The following is a 16,136-nucleotide window of genomic DNA, read 5'->3' as shown; positions in this document are numbered from 1 at the left end:
TCAAAACCCTTTCCGTTTTCTTTTTCTTCCTGTGTCACACTCACTGATATCCGAAGAGGAAGAGAATGCAGAGTTGTGGAAGGAATTTCTCTTCACACAGGCATCATATGACCTTAAGTCCTCTGGAGAAAGTAATTCTTCGCAGACATTCCCGGACCATGTATAAGTAGAAAAGGTGTCATAAAAGGACTCATTTTTACTGTCTATCCCAATCAAATCTCCTCGGATCTTCCGCCAGAGGTTTAGCATTTGTTTCCGGTGCTCAAGGGCAATTCCCAAGTTATAGGTATCTGTAGCTCTCTTCACCTGCAGTGAGAGAGCAGAAGTTTACAGTAGTTACCTTAAAATGTCTTTGGTTTGTGGACCACAATTCTAGATATCCCAAGAGTTATGTTCCTAGGTTACTTGAAAGTCACTGAATTTATATATTGGGTAGTGCCTCTTGAGGACATGTGAGTTAGGAGTTGATAGACAATGAAAATGTATTCCTTGGGGATAATGAGATTTTAAGAAATTTTATAAGAATTTAAAAACACAGTAGGCTAAAACAGGAGGGAATGTGGGATGGAGATAGGCTCTGGATATAATAGGCGTGCCAAGGATGGCACTCAGTCCAGCCTAGGGCAGGGAGGGAGAAGATGCTGAGCTGAGTAGGTCCTCAAGGACTTGATTAAATCGAGGGAGTGGGTGGTGATGGGAAGGTGTTCCAGGGAGAGGGAATAGCATAAACAACGGCTCAAAGGCAATGCATCCTGGAGCTGGTAGGGGGCGTCCAGGCACTTTGGTATTGCTCAAGTGTCAAATTTGAGGAGAGGCAGGCCAGGTGTTGTTGCTGTAATCAGGCCCTGAGACTTGTTCTCAGTGAGGTTGGGGAGAGCCCTTTCATCAGTGAAAATCATGCTGTAGTGAGACACTTTTCTGTTGGAAGTGAGATAAATCCCTCAGTTGTATGGAGCAAAAACTATAGTTGAAAAACCCTGCCATCTCTGAGAGGGAAACATTCATTTCCTAAGCAGGACAGTGACAGGCTGGATCGTCTTTGGATTCATTCCTCACAGCAGCTGTGTGGAGAATGGGTGGTGCTCTGAGGAAGGGATAACAGTTGGAGGTTGCTGTCCAGGTAAAGCCTAAGGAGGACCTCAGGTGAGGCAGTACGAACAGGATGGAGTCAAGGGGACAGATGTGAAACATCTGTGGGAGGACGAGAGTAGCCAGATATGGTGATCGGTGGATGTGAGGAGTGAGGAAAGAGTATACAGGAAGGATGGCTCCTGGCCTTCTAGTTTCAGTGCCTGGGGAGATGGCAGTGTCAACAACTGAGATATGGAATCCTCAAGGAAGAGCCAGTTTGATATAGACGATGATGAATTCATGTTTGGACATGTTCAGTTTGACATGTGGTGAGACGGCAAGGTAGACATGTTCATCAGGCAATCAGTGAGTTGAGGAAGAAGTACTGGAGAGAAGTCTAGGCTAGAGACAGTGAAGAGTTATCAGGTATGTAGGTGGCGGCTGAAACAAGGAGGGCAGATTGAGATAGCTCAAAGAATACTCACCCTAGCTGTTCCTTTACTTAATGCAGAGATCCCCAATGTTCTGTTGCGACTGGCTTATAGGGATGCCAAATTATTGGTCTTCTCAAGTTTCCTAGCCCTTGAGGCAGCTAGCACCTCAGGGCTGGAGCCCTTTGGCTATAAGCGACCTCCATGTACGCCAGTGTGAATTTATGCCATGATGAGACAGAGGCTGGGAGTCCACTCCTTTGCATTCTGGTGGCATGCCGGACTGACCTCCGGTAGTTCCACTTATCCCAACGCATTAGTACTGCTCCTTCCCTCTCCGTGTCCCCCACCTTACCGCTAGCTCATTGAGGGTAGGAACTGTGTTTTTTATTCTGTGGTATCTCATAATCTCAGAACTTTGTTAACACTGGATAAATATTTACTGAACAAATGAATGTATATAATAATAAGAGCAGTAGGGTGAGACTAGAAAACTAGGAACTATCAGGACTTAAGGAGGGACATCCCTGGTGGCCCAGTGGTTGAGAATCTGCCTGCCAATGCAGGGGACACAGGTTCGAGCCCTGGTCCGGGAAGATCCCACACGCTGCGGAGCAACTAAGCCCGTGCGCCACAACTACTGAAGCCCGCGCGCCGAGAGCCCGTGCTCCGCAACAAGAGGAGCCACCACAATGAGAAGCCCGCGCACCGCAACGAAGAGTAGCCCCCACTCACCACAGCTAGAGAAAGCCCGCGTGCAGTAACGAAGACCCAACACAGCCAAAAACAAAGACCCAAGGAACCTAAATGTCCATCGACAGATGAATGGATAAAGAAGATGTGGTTTATATATATATACTATGGGATACTAATCAACCATGAAAAAGAATGAAATAATGCCATTTGCAGCAACGTGGATGGACCTAGAGATTATCATACTGAGTGAAGTAAGTCAGACAGAGAAAGACAAATATATGATATCCCTTATATGTGGAATCTAAAAAAAGATACAAAGGAACTTATTTACAAAATAGGAATAGACTCACAGACGTAGAAAACAAACTATGGTTACCAAAGTTTGAAAGAGGAAAGGGGGGAGGGATAAATTAGGAATTTGGGATTAACAGATACATGCTACTACATATAAAATAAACAACAAGGACCTACTTTACAGCACAGGGAAATGGAAAAGAATCTGAAAAAGAATATATTTATATGTGTATGTATAACTGAATCACTTTGCTGTACACCTGACACAGTGTAAATCAACTATACTTCAACTATACTTCAAAAAAAAAAAGACTTAAGGGATGAAACTTCAGGAAAGGGAAGAGAGAGGAAAGGACACAGAACTACAAGGAGAATTAAAGATGCAGTATTGTAAATGTTAAGGAAGTAGCAAGTGTCTAGGAGAGCCTGATCATTAGTGTCAAATGCAGAAGGGAGGTGGCATAAAATAAATACACCCCAGTCTGTCTCTAGAGGACAAAAGTTGCTAAGAAGTCAGGGCACAAAAGTAGACAGGTGGCACACAGTTGTGGTTAATCCACAGTTGTGAATTCTGAAGCCAAGCTACCCATGCTTATAATTCTGGCCCTATTACTTCCTAGCTGTGTGCCTTTGGGAAAGTCACTTAACCTCTCTGTGCCTATGTGTAAAATGACAAGGAGTAACAGTGCCTACCTCAAAGATTTGTTGTGATAAGTAAATGAATTAGTACCTGTAGAGCACTTGTAGATTACTTATAGAGCACAGTGTCCAACACCTAGGAAACATACTTAAACTACTATTATTACAATTATTCTTTTAGCTGCCATAATAAAGATGCACTCACTCATCACAATTCCCTGATTACACCACTCACTGTGACCGTTGGTTTACTACCTTAATTAGTTGCTATTTCCAGCATGAAACAAATGAATGTCCCAGAAATGATGCTGGGTATGACTCCATAGGTGATTAGCAGGATGAATTATAACAGTTAACACTTGAACCCATTTGATTACAGAGCAAGAAATATCATTACAATGGATGAAAGTAAGAAATGATCTGGTCTTACTTTAAAGACATAGTTGTCAATGGTTTCTCTGAAGGTGTTGAACAGTGAATACTCACATGCTGTTTAATAGCAGCTGCATCAGCCACTGTCCAATTCTGCTTTCTCTTGAGTATTTGGTCAATGGTGAGGATGTCAGTTGGGTAGCTTGAGGTAGGGTCGATAGGCTTTGTATTTGCTGCCTTTATGAACATTTAAAAAGGAAGGTTAGTAATATATTTTAGTTGAATTATAAAACAAAGACAAAAATACACGGAAGCGTATTGTATTATGAAAGGGTGTGTATATGATTTACAAGATTATTTCTACAGCACTTGTCAGTTGTTTTGGGGTACCTGGTATAGTGCCATGTGTAAATGGGCATCTAGCAAACTCTCTTTCTTATAGTGAAGCTTACTCATAAGAGGAGTATAGACCACAGGATGGTTTATGTTTGGGATGGATGTGGAGGGTAGAGAGGAGTCAACTCCATCCTCACCCAAACTTCCAAAGCACTAAAAATGAATGTGCCCTCCACAAAGTACAACCTATACTACTCCCAAAATTCTCACAGGGAACCAGCCATCTGTTTTTTTTCCTGTTCCTTCCTGGGCTACTGAACAATGTTGGTGGAAATCATGTAAATATGCAGATTGCTTTCTTTGAAAATGCATATGACCCAGTGTCCTCCAGGCCCTCAGTATTGCTTGACATTACTTTTCTTCATTTGTTGTAAACTCTCTTACAGTCCTCATAGCGGCTGCTGGAAAACCAGACCTTCAAACTCCCTTAGCTGCGCTGCACCAGCTTGTGGGATCTTAGTTCCCCGACCAGGGGTGGAACCCAGGCCCTCGGCAGTTGAAAGCACAGCGTCCTAACTACTGGACTGCCGGGGAATTCCCCTAATATGAATTCTTTCAGCTCTTCTTTCCACCTTATGATTTCTCCATCCTTTAACCCATTTTTTCCCTCCTTCCCTCTTATATCTGAGAGTTTTTCTTAATTTCCAAGGTCTCCTCCTGTACCTTATCCCTTCAATTCTCCTCTTTCCAGGGCTGGCTTCATGGGTGTGTGATCTGTGCAGTTACACAGGACCTTATACTTAGAAGGGCCCTAAGTCTGGTTTAATGTTTTATCGTTGCTGTCTTTATTTTTATTTTAAAAAAATTATTTATTTATTTATTTGGCTGCACTGGGTCTTAGTTGTGGCATGCGGGATCTTTATTTGCAGCATGCAGACTCTTAGTTGCGGCATGTGGGATCTAGCTCCCTGACCAGGGATTGAACCTGGGCCCCCTGAATTGGGAGCGTGGTCTTAGACACTGGACCACCAGCGAAGTCCCTGTTGCTGTCTTTAAATTCTTAATTATTTTGGGACAAGGGGCCCTACATTTTCATTTTGCACTGGGCCTAGCAAGTTATGTAGCCAGTCTTGCCCCTCTCCTACATCTTCAAACATCTTCAGTTTCTCTTCTCTTTGAGCAGTGGTTTTCAGCTTTGGCTGCATGTTGGAACTTAAAAAAATACTGAGGCCTGGGCCCCATTCCCAGAGATCTGACTTAACTGGACAGGGTTGTGGCCTGGGCACCAGGATTTTAAAAGCTCTCCCTGGTGGTTCTGTTTTGTAGCCAAGATTGAGAACTGGAGTTCTAAGGGTTTTTCCTCCTGGCTACAAATTGTGCTCATCTCTTATGTCCTGAAACAACTTAGACTCTGATTCTACATCAAGCTATAGTTTCATGTTTCTGTTAAACTTAAATTTTTGTGAGAGGATTTTATCCCCCCAACCGCTCCTTTGCATTATCAGTTTCTGAAGATGCATAAAAATCTCCCACTGTACTTATGGATTTGCTTATTCATTTAGTATTTATTTTTACCATGTATAATGCCTTAAAAAGTCTAAAGCCAATACTTATTATTCTGTTAATTATCACCTTATCTGTTAATTTGCTAGGTGTGTACAGATTCAGAATAGTTATATCTTCCTCATGATTTAAATTTTTTTTCCCAAGAAGTAAAGGGACTCCCCTGGTGGTCCAGTGGTTAAGAATCCACGCTTCTGGGCTTCCCTGGTGGCGCAGTGGTTGAGAGTCCGCCTGCCGATGCAGGGGACACGGGCTCATGCCCCGGTCCGGGAAGATCCCACATGCCGCGGAGCGGCTGGGCCCGTGAGCCATGGCCGCTGAGCCTGCGCGTCCGGAGCCTGTGTTCCGCAACGGGAGAGGCCACAACAGTGGGAGGCCCGCGTACCGCAAAAAAAAAAAAAAAAAAAAAAAAAGAATCCACGCTTCCACTGCAGGGGGCATGGGTTGGATCCCTGGTTGGGGAGATAAGATCCCGCATGCTGCATGGTGCAGCCAAAATAAAAAATAAAATAAAAAAGTTGAAAAAGAATAAAAATTAAAAAATATGTATTTTTATTTTATTAAAAAAAATTTTAAATTGAAGTATATTAGTTTCAAGTGTACAAACAGTAATTCAATATTTTAATAGATTACGCTCCATACAAAGTGATTATAAAATATTAACTATATTCCCTGTATTGTACATTACATCCTTGTAAGTTATTTGTTTTGTATCTGGTAGTTTGCACCTCTTAATCCCCTTCACCTGTTTTGCCCCTGTCCTCATCCTTCTCCCCTCTGGTAACCACTAGTTTGTTCTATGTGAATCTGTGTCTGTTTTATTTGTTTGTTTCTTTTATTGTTAAGATTCTCCTGATGATTTTTTAAAATCATTAGACAGCATCTCTATCTTTAGTTGTATTTCTCTTAAATTTTCTTTTCCCCACACTAATGTATGGAGAACAACTTATTTTGATTTGTATTTGCCTGATATATCTTCTTCTGTCCCTTTGAAGTTTCTGTGTAATAACTTAGGTGTCTCCCTTAAAGAATATACATCTTAAAACCAGTTTTAAAAAAATCAGAATCTTTTTTAACTTGAAAATGATCCTTTCTTCCTTCCTCCCTTTATTTTTTTAAACTGGTGAGTTTAATCTTTTATTGTGATTACTGATATATTTGGATTCTTCTGCCTACTTTGTTTTGCACTTTCTATTTTTTCATGTTTTTCTTTTTTCTTATTTTTTTCTTCCTCTACTGTTTTGGCAGTTATTCATTTTAGTTTTTAGTGATTGTCTTCACATTTTTAATACTTAAAATTAATGTAACAAATTATAGATTTAATATCATAAGCCTCTCCCCAAACAATAAAAGGAATTTAGAAAGCTTTAATTTTGGGCACTGCCTTCCTCATCTTCCATGTTACCATGGTGTACTATTTTAGTTCTTATTGTCTAATACTCTTCAAAACAGTACTTCTTTTTTATTTCAGGTATTTTTAGAGGGTAAAGCATGCACATGGTTCAAAATTCTGAAAGTATGGTGAGTATACCCTGCGATCTCCCTGGCACTTTTCTCTCCCAACCCCCTAGTTTCCTTTTCTACAGGCGACCAATGTCATAACTTCTTGTGTTTCCTTCCAGGCCATTTTACAAGAAAAAAATGTCCATATTTCATATTGACTTTTCCTCCTTTTACACAAATAGTTGTGTACTATTCATACTGCCTTGTGTCTTGCTTTTTCCATTTGGAGATCTTTCACATCACTGCACAAAGAGTTTCTTAGTCATTAACATGGCTGCAGAACATTTCACTGTGTGTTTGGAGCCTAACTTAACTAGTCCCTATTAATGGTTATTTAGTCTCCCCCCCACCCCCCACCAATCTTTTGCTAGCAGAAATGACCCTGTAATGAATTACCCTTTTATGGGTGGCATTTGGAATATGTGTAAGGATATCTGTGTATCTTAGGTGGTGTCCCAGGAGTGGAATTGCCAGGTCATGAAGGTGACAGAATATGCCACCCCCAAATACGCCACTTTGGCATAAGGATTATTTTGAGCTAAAGGCACTTGAAGAAGAGCAGGTGTAAGAAGGGTACACTGAGTTCTCCTTTTTTTTCCCTAAATACAGGAGATAAACTCCCCGTATGGAAGATGTCCTCCCTATACCAGGAGGAAAGTAACATTCATATCATTAGGGACAAGGAGTCAAGGCAAAGAGAAATCTGTACAAACAAATTTTGTTTTTTATTTTATTCTGTTTTTTATGATTTTTTACATTCTTACTTATTTTTGGCCACACTGTGCAGCTTGTGGGATGTGGGATATTAGTCCCACAACCAGGGATTGAACCCAGACCCTCAGCAGTGAGAGCATGGAGTCCTAACCACTGGACTGCCAGGGAATTTTTTATGATTTTAGAAAAGTATTTTATTCTTATGCAGTTACTCTTAACATACCTTGTTAAACTAATCTTTATCTTCCTACTCACTTCTTCACCCACTTAACTACCCTAGCCCAAGCCTCTTTGTCTGGACACTTTTTCATAATTCACTACTCTGTCCATTTCAGTACATAAGTGTTCAATTCTAATTGCTTCTTTGGGTCTTCATTCTCCCAGGTACGTGTAAAATTTAATAAAATGTGTTTGCTTTTCTCCATTTTAACTGTCTTATGTCGATTTAATTCTCAGGCCCTGCCAAAAACCTTAAGAGGGTAGAGGAGACATTGTACCTCCCCTATAGTCAAAAGGAACGAGGTCTGTCATTCTGGTAAATATTACCAAATTTCCTCTGTAGAGGTTGAATCAATTTAAACTCGTATCTACAATTTAGGAGTGCCCCATGTGTTTTTCAGCTTTTTGGTCTTGGGCAATCTAATATGGAAAGATAATATCTCAGGGTAGGTTTAATTTGGATCTTTTATGAAGAGTGAGATTGAATATCTTTTCATGTTTCTGAAAACTGTTCATATCCTTTGCTCATTTTTATATAGGTTAGTTTTTTCTAATCAATTTGAAGCTCTTTGATGTATTAGAGAAGTTAGCGCTTTGTGTTATGTGTTGCAAATGTGACTTTTTTGGCCATGTAGGGATTTTTGATCTTGAAGTACTTGAATTAGTATCTTTCTATTAAAAATTACTTTTGTGTCATTGTTAGGAAGTCCTTCCCAGAGTTTCAGTATTTTAAAGATTTCTTTTATTCTCTTCCTCTTTCCATTTTTTCCTTTTACCTATATATCTTTGATCCATTTGGAATTTGTGGAAGGTGTAATTTATGCATCTCAATTTTTTTTCTCAGATGGCTAACTAGTACACTGTTTATTAAACAATCTATCTTTTCCATGTTGTATTGAAATGTCACTTTTTTTTGATTTATTTATTTATTTTTGGCTGCTTTGGGTCTTCGTTGCTGCTCACGGGCTTTCTCTAGTTGCAGCAAGCGGGGGCTGCTCTTCGTTGCGGTGCGTGGGCTTCTCATTGCGGTGGCTTCTCTTGTTGCGGAGCATGGGCTCTAGGCGCACGGGCTTCAGTCGTTGTGGCATGCAGGCTCAGTAGTTGTGGCTCGCGGGCTCTAGAATGCAGGCTCAGTAGTTGTGGCGCACGGGCTCAGCTGCTCTGTGGCATGTGGGATCTTCCCCGACCAGGGCACGAACCTGTGTCCCCTGCATTGGCAGGAGGATTCGTAACCACTGTGCCACCAGGGAAGTCCCAGAAATGTCACATTTTTTAAAAATTAAAATTCTCTGTATATTTTTATCTATTTTTGTATTTTGTATTTTGTTCTTTGGATCTATTAATTTGACAATAGCTCCACTATTTTAAATATTGAGACTTTTAATATGCCTTAATATTTGGTAAAGTTACTCTCTGTGTTCATTAAGTTTTTCTTTCAGATTATTCTGACTGTTCTTATTTTTTGTGTATGAACCAGATTATTTAGTTATAAAAATCCTTTGGGTAAATTCAAAAAATCACATTAAAGTTATAGATCAAGCAAGAAAGAACAACATCTTTATGATGTCAAACATTGTAAATTGAGAACATGGTCTGCCTTTCTGTTTGTTCACCTTTTCTTCTGGGTCCTTTAGGAGCATCTTAACCATTTCTTTATATAGATATTTTATATTTCCTAAGTAATCTCTAGGAGTTTTATCTCTTCTGTTACTATTTTAAATGAGGTCATTTTATCTTCTTATGTCTCCTAACTGGTTCTAACTGGTGGTTGTTTGTGTTGCACCAGGGGACTCCTCCTTTCACTAAAAGGGCAGCCCTTCCAGATTCTGGTTTTGTAGAGGTTTCAGTCCTAGCTGCTCACCTACAGGGTCCATATCTCCTGACCCTGAACAGTCATCAAAACCCCAACCCCTGGGCCTCCCTGGTGGCGCAAGTGGTTGAGAGTCCGCCTGCCGATGCAGGGGATACGGGTTCGTGCCCCGGTCTGGGAGGATCCCATATGCCGCGGAGCGGCTGGGCCCGTGAGCCATGGCCGCTGAGCCTGCGCGTCCGGAGCCTGCGCGTCCGGAGCCTGTGCTCCGCGACGGGGGAGGCCACAACAGTGAGAGGCCCGCATACTGCAAAAAGGAAAAAAAAAAAAAAAAAAAAAAAAAAAAAAAAAACCCAACCCCTTAGGGAGGGTGGGAGGGAGGGAGACGCAAGAGGGAAGAGATATGGGGACATATGTATATGTAAAACTGATTCACTTTGTTATAAAGCAGGAACTAACACACCATTGTAAACCAGTTATACTCCAATAAAGATGTTAAAAAAAAAGACATGAATGAATGAATAAATAAATAAATAAATAAATAAATAAATATTCATTCCCACTGGGGGAAAAAAACCCAAAAACCACAACCCCTAGCCATCAGGGCCTAGATCCATATGAAGGATCCAGATCCATGTGAAGCCCCATGAGGGCTTCACCTCTCACCTCTCCCTCAGCCACTCACAGGGTCATTTATGAACATACCATTCTAGCCTTAGGTTCTCTCTTCTTTCTGAAACAAAGGGGTCCCTTTCTTTTGAATGCATTTTTATATGTCACTCTATTTCATTTGGTATTTTTATGTGGTCACATGAGTCTGTGTGACGGGTTGGGCATGGTGAGTGAGTAGATTGGTGGGGTAGTGTTCATGTTAGCTCAGTTACTTTCATTCTGAAACCTGAAAGTTCCATTTCTTGGTTTCTAATTGACATTTATTGTATATTAGATTAGATGTTGTAATGGACTAGATTAGAATGATAATATTATGTATTTTCAATAAGTTAAACTATTTGTTGAAATTAAATGAAATATTTACACCTGGGCTTTAAATTTAGGAACATGGCTATGGAACCTGGTTTGAAATATCATGACTGAAAATATTTGTCATTAAAAAGCACATTACTAGTTCTGTTAAGTTAGAACTTAAAAACCTAAGTATTTAACTGATATGACATAATCTAAATCTCACCTGTGTTTTCCAGTCTTTTTTATGGAAAAAATTGTTCTCAGAGAAATTCAGAGGCTCCTTTCTCCTTAGCATTTCTAATTTCTGTATGTCTTTGAATGGCTTTCCCGTCACCACCCTATCCACATTAGGAAGCAGTGGAAAGATGGGTATTTTTGAATATGGGCTATCTGAAGGAAGACTGCATCCTAAGAAGATAAAAAAAAAAAAAACTGGTATCACAAATAATGTAAGAAGAAATTCACATAAAAGACATACATGTGGTACCTATTTTGCTCTTTGTCTATTCATCTCCTCAGGGGCCATGCCACCCCTTCTTTACTCTCCTGCTCCTACCACCCAAGCATCCACAGACTTTCAGCTTCATACAGGTGTCTGGGGATTCAGGTACATTTGCTTTCAAATGATATCTGTGTGACAGAGACCAGACACTCAGCATAGGCTGTGGCCCTACTCTTTTGTTTTTTTGCACAGGCTCCGGACGCGCAGGCTCAGCGGCCATGGCTCACGGGCCCAGCCCCTCCGCGGCATGTGGGATCTTCCCAGACCGGGGAACGAACCCGTGTCCCCTGCATCGACTCTCAACCACTGCACCACCAGGGAAGCCCCACCTGTGGCCCTACTCTTAAAGCACTTGGCATCTAGCATTTATTTCTGACCAGTAATATATAAATAAATCCTTTACAACAGTGGGGAGAGGACAAATGGCTCTTACTCTTGAGCTCTTCAAGAGATTTAAATAAATCCTTTTCTTTCATTATTGCAATCCGGGCAGCATGAGCAAAGGTGGCTGTGCTTGAGCTTGCAGGTGTGCATGTGTCTGGCTTAAATCTCCTTTTTCCATAACTCGTAGCACAAGGGCTCCACACCGTTTCCAAGGTGGTTTCCCGGAATTTTCTTTGGAAATAGCTAGGAAAAAAAAAAAAGTAATTCACAGGTGGTTAAAAAGTGCTACAGTCCTACTGAAAAAAAGTGCCATAGTCCTACTGAAAAAAAGTGCCTGAGTGTTGGACAGAAAGAAAAAAACGTCAAGTTACAAGTTATATATGCTGAATGCGTTCATTTTAAATTTAATTTGTATATTCACTCAATACTATTTATTGAGGGCTTGTTTCTGTGACATTTATAGAACATCTACTGATATTTTCCACAGGCCATTTAATTACTTTATATATGCATTCCCTGGGCTTTGCCTTCCTTCCTCTTCCCCAAGACTTCCCAGTCTTGTCTAGAAAAATACCTATCGATTATGATCCATGTTAGGTTGCTTCTATGTCTTGGCTATTGTAAATAGCGCTGCAATGAACACTGGGGTGCATGTATCTTTTTGAACCATGTTTTTCTCTGGATATATGTCCAGGAGTGGGATTGCTGGGTCATATGGTAGCTGTGTTTTTAGTTTCTTTAGGAACCTCCATACTGTTCTCCATAGTGGCTGTATCAGTTTACATTCCCACCAGCAGTATAGGAGGGTTCCTTTTTCCCCACACCCTCTCCAGCATTTATTGTTTGTAGACTTTTTGATGATGGCCATTCTGACCGGTGTGAGGTGATAACTTACTGTAGTTTTGATTTGCATTTCTCTGATAATTAGCGATGTTGAGCATCTTTTCATGTGCCTCTTGGCCATCTGTATGTCTTCTTTGGAGGAACGTCTATTTAGATCTTCTGCCCATTTTTTTTTTTTTTTTTTTTTTTTTGCGGTACGCGGGCCTCTCACTGTTGTGGCCTCTCCCATTGCGGAGCACAGGCTCCAGACGCGCAGGCTCAGCGGCCATGGCTCACGGGCCCAGCCGCTCCGCGGCATGTGGAATCTTCCTAGACCTGGGCACGAACCTGTGTCCCCTGCATCGGCAGGCGGACTCTCAACCACTGCGCCACCAGGGAAGCCCTCTGCCCATTTTTGATCGGGTTGTTTGTTTGTTTTGATATTGAGCCACAAACTAGGGTCCTTCCCTAGCCTTGAACCCATCCACCCACAATGTTCTCACTGGCCTCTGAATATAGAATAATAGTCGTTTCTCTCAGTGTAATTTACTTCCTACTAGGTTCTTTAAGGCTCACCTTTTCTTTCCTTCAGAGTATTCTCTACAGACTCTGGGTGTGGTCCTAAAATCAGTAGCAGCAGCAGCAGCAGCACTGGGAACTTGTTAGAAATACAAATTCTTGGGTCTCACACAAAACTCCTGAATCAGAAACCCTGGGGCCCAGCGATGTGTTTTGACAATCGCTCCAGGTGATAATGATGAGTGCCCAAGTCAGAAAACTGCTGGTGTAGTATAGAGTCTCTCCCTTCCCTGAAACTCTAATCTTTGTTTGATGATTATATACCAGGTTATATTTATAACTGTTTCCTTTCCTCCCTCCCTCCCTCCCTTTCTTCCTGTTTTAATCTTTCTTTAGTAACACAGGTTTTCCTTAAATATCTCTTGATCCTTGGATGTCTATTCATCCTTAAGAGTGAGAGTAAACACTTTTTTTTGAATTGTATTTTATTTATTTTTTATACAGGAGGTTCTTATTAGTTATCTATTTTATACATATTAGTGTATATATGTCAATCCCAATCTCCCAATTCATCCCACCACCACCAACACCCCGCCACTTCCCCCCCTTGGTGTCCATACGTTTGTTCTCTACATCTGTGTCTCTATTTCTGCCTTGCAAACTGGTTCATCTGTGCCATTTTTCTAGATTCCAGGTATATGCATTAATATACGATATTTGTTTTTCTCTTTCTGTCTTCAATCTGTATGACAGTCTCTAGATCCATCCATGTCTCTGCAAGTGACCCAATTTCGTTCCTTTTTATGGATGAGTAATATTCCATTGTGTATATGTGCCATATCTTCTTTATCCATTCATCTGTCTTTGGGCATTTAGGTTGCTTCCATGACCTGGCTATTGTAAACATTGACGCAATGAACATTGGGGTGCATGTGTCTTTTTGAATTATGGTTTTCTCTGGGTATATGCCCAGTACTGGGATTGCTGGGTCATATGGTAATTCTATTTTTAGTTTTTTAAGGAACCTCCATACTGTTCTCCACAGTGGCTGTATCAATTTACATTCCCACCAATAGTGCAAGAGGGTTCCTTTTTCTCCACACCCTCTCCAGAATTTTTTTTAAAACTTTTTTAACATCTTTATTGGAGTATAATTGCTCTGCAATGGTGTGTTAGTTTCTGCTTTATAACAAAGTTCCAGCATTTGTTGTTTGTATATTTTCTGATGATGCCCATTCTAACTGGTGTAAGGTGATATCTCATTGTAGTTTTGATTTGCATTTCTCTAATGATTAGCGATGTTGAGCAGCTTTTCATGTGCTTCTTGGCCATCTGTATGTCTTCTTTGGAAAAACGTCTATTTAGGTCTTCTGCCCATTTTTTGATTGGGTTGTTTGTTTTTTTTAATATTGAGCTGCATGAACTGTTTATATATTTTGGAGATTAATCCTTTGTCCATTGATTCATTTGCAAATATTTTCTCCCATTCTGAGGGTTGTCTTTTCATCTTGTTTGTAGTTTCCTTTGCTTTGCAAAAGCTTTTAAGTTTCATTAGGTCCCATTTGTTTATTTCTGTTCTTATTACCATTACTGTAGGAGGTGGGTGAAAAAAGATCTTTCTGTGATTTATGTCATAGAGTGTTCTGAATATGTGTTCCTCCAAGAGTTTTATAGTGTCTGGTCTTACGTTTAGGTCTTTAACCCATTTTGAGTTTATTTTTGTGTATGGTGTTAGGAAGTGTTCTAATTTCATTCTTTTACATGTAGCTGTCCAGTTGTCCCAGCACCACTTATTGAAGAGACTGTCTTTTCTCCATTGTATATCCTTGCCTCCTTTGTCATAGATTCGTTGACCACAGGTGCGTGGGTTTATCTCTGGGCTTTCTATCCTGTCCCATTGATCCATATTTCTGTTTTTGTGCCAGTACCATATCATCTTGATTACTGTAGCTTGGTAGTATAGTCTGAAGTCAGGCAGTCTGATTCCTCCAGTGCCTTTTTTTCCCTCAAGATTGCTTTGGCTATTCGGGGTCTTTTGTGTCTCCATACAAATGTTAAGATTTTTATTCTAGTTCTGTAAAATTGCCACTGGTAAGTTGACAGGGATTGCATTGTATCTATAGACTGCTTTGGGTAGTATAGTCATTTTCACAATATTGATTCTTCCAATCCAAGAACATGGTATATCTCTCCATCTGTTTGTGTCATCTTTAATTTCTTTCATCAGTGTCTTACAGTTTTCTGAGTACAGGTCTTTTACCTCCTTAGGTAGGTTTATTCCTAGGTATTTTATTCTTTTTGTTGCAGTGGTGAGTGGGATTGTTTCCTTAATTTCTCTTTCTGATCTTTCGTTGTTAGTGTATAGGAATGCAAGAGATTTCTGTGCATTAATTTTGCATCCTGCAACTTTACCAAAATCATTGATTAGCTCTAGTAGTTTTCTGGTGGCATCTTTAGGATTCTCTATGTAACGTATCATGTCATCTGCAAACAGTGACAGTTTTACTTCTTCTTTTCCAATTTGTATTCCTTTTCTTTCTTTTTCTTCTCTGATTGCCGTGGCTAGGACTTCCAAAACTATGTTGAATAATAGTGGCAAGAGTGGACATCCTTATCTTGTTCCTGATCTTAGAGGAAATGCATTCAGTTTTTTACCATTGAGAATGATGTTTGCTGTGGGTTTGTCATATATGGCCTTTATTATGTTGAGGTAGGTTCCCTCTGTGCCCACTTTCTGGAGAGTTTTTATCATAAATCGGTGTTGAATTTTGTCAAAAGCTTTTTCTGCATCTATTGAGATGATCATATGGTTTTTATTCTTCAGTTTGTTAGTATGGTGTATCACATTGATTGATTTGCATATATTGAAGAATCCTTGCACCCCTGGGATAAAGCCCACTTGTTCATGGTGTATGATCCTTTTAATGTGTTGTTGGATTCTGTTTGCTAGTATTTTGTTGAGGATTTTTGCATCTATATTCATCAGTGATATTGGTCTGTAATTTTCTTTTTTTGTAGTATCTCTGTCTGGTTTTGGTATCAGGGTGATGGTGGCCTTGTAGAATGAGTTTGGGAGTGTTCCTTCCTCTGCAGTTTTTTGGAAGAGTTTGAGAAGGACGGGTGTTAGCTCTTGTCTAAATGTTTGATAGAATTCACCTGTGAAGCCATCTAGTCCTGGACTTTTGTTTGTTGGAAGATTTTTTTTAAATTAATTATTTATTTATTTGGCTGCGCTGGGTCTTTGTTGCTGCATACAGGCTTTCTCTAGTTGCAGCGAGTGGGGGCTACTCTTCGT

At 40.3% G+C, this 16,136-nt stretch overlaps 1 protein-coding gene across 1 annotated transcript in view; it reads right to left on the bottom strand.

The window, feature by feature from the left end:
* EFCAB3 (EF-hand calcium binding domain 3) overlaps positions 1-16,136 on the bottom strand; it is a 97,010-nt gene continuing 80,874 nt past the window's right edge. Inside the window, 4 exon segments of the mRNA XM_060082699.1 lie at positions 1-306; positions 3,618-3,740; positions 10,838-11,022; positions 11,550-11,743. Of these exon segments, the coding sequence (XP_059938682.1) occupies positions 1-306; positions 3,618-3,740; positions 10,838-11,022; positions 11,550-11,743 (808 nt within the window).

The sequence above is a fragment of the Mesoplodon densirostris genome, chromosome 18 (genome assembly GCF_025265405.1).
Source record: "Mesoplodon densirostris isolate mMesDen1 chromosome 18, mMesDen1 primary haplotype, whole genome shotgun sequence".
In the NCBI taxonomy this organism is placed as follows: Eukaryota; Metazoa; Chordata; class Mammalia; order Artiodactyla; family Ziphiidae; genus Mesoplodon; species Mesoplodon densirostris.
This window is presented reverse-complemented; position numbering and strand designations above follow the sequence as displayed.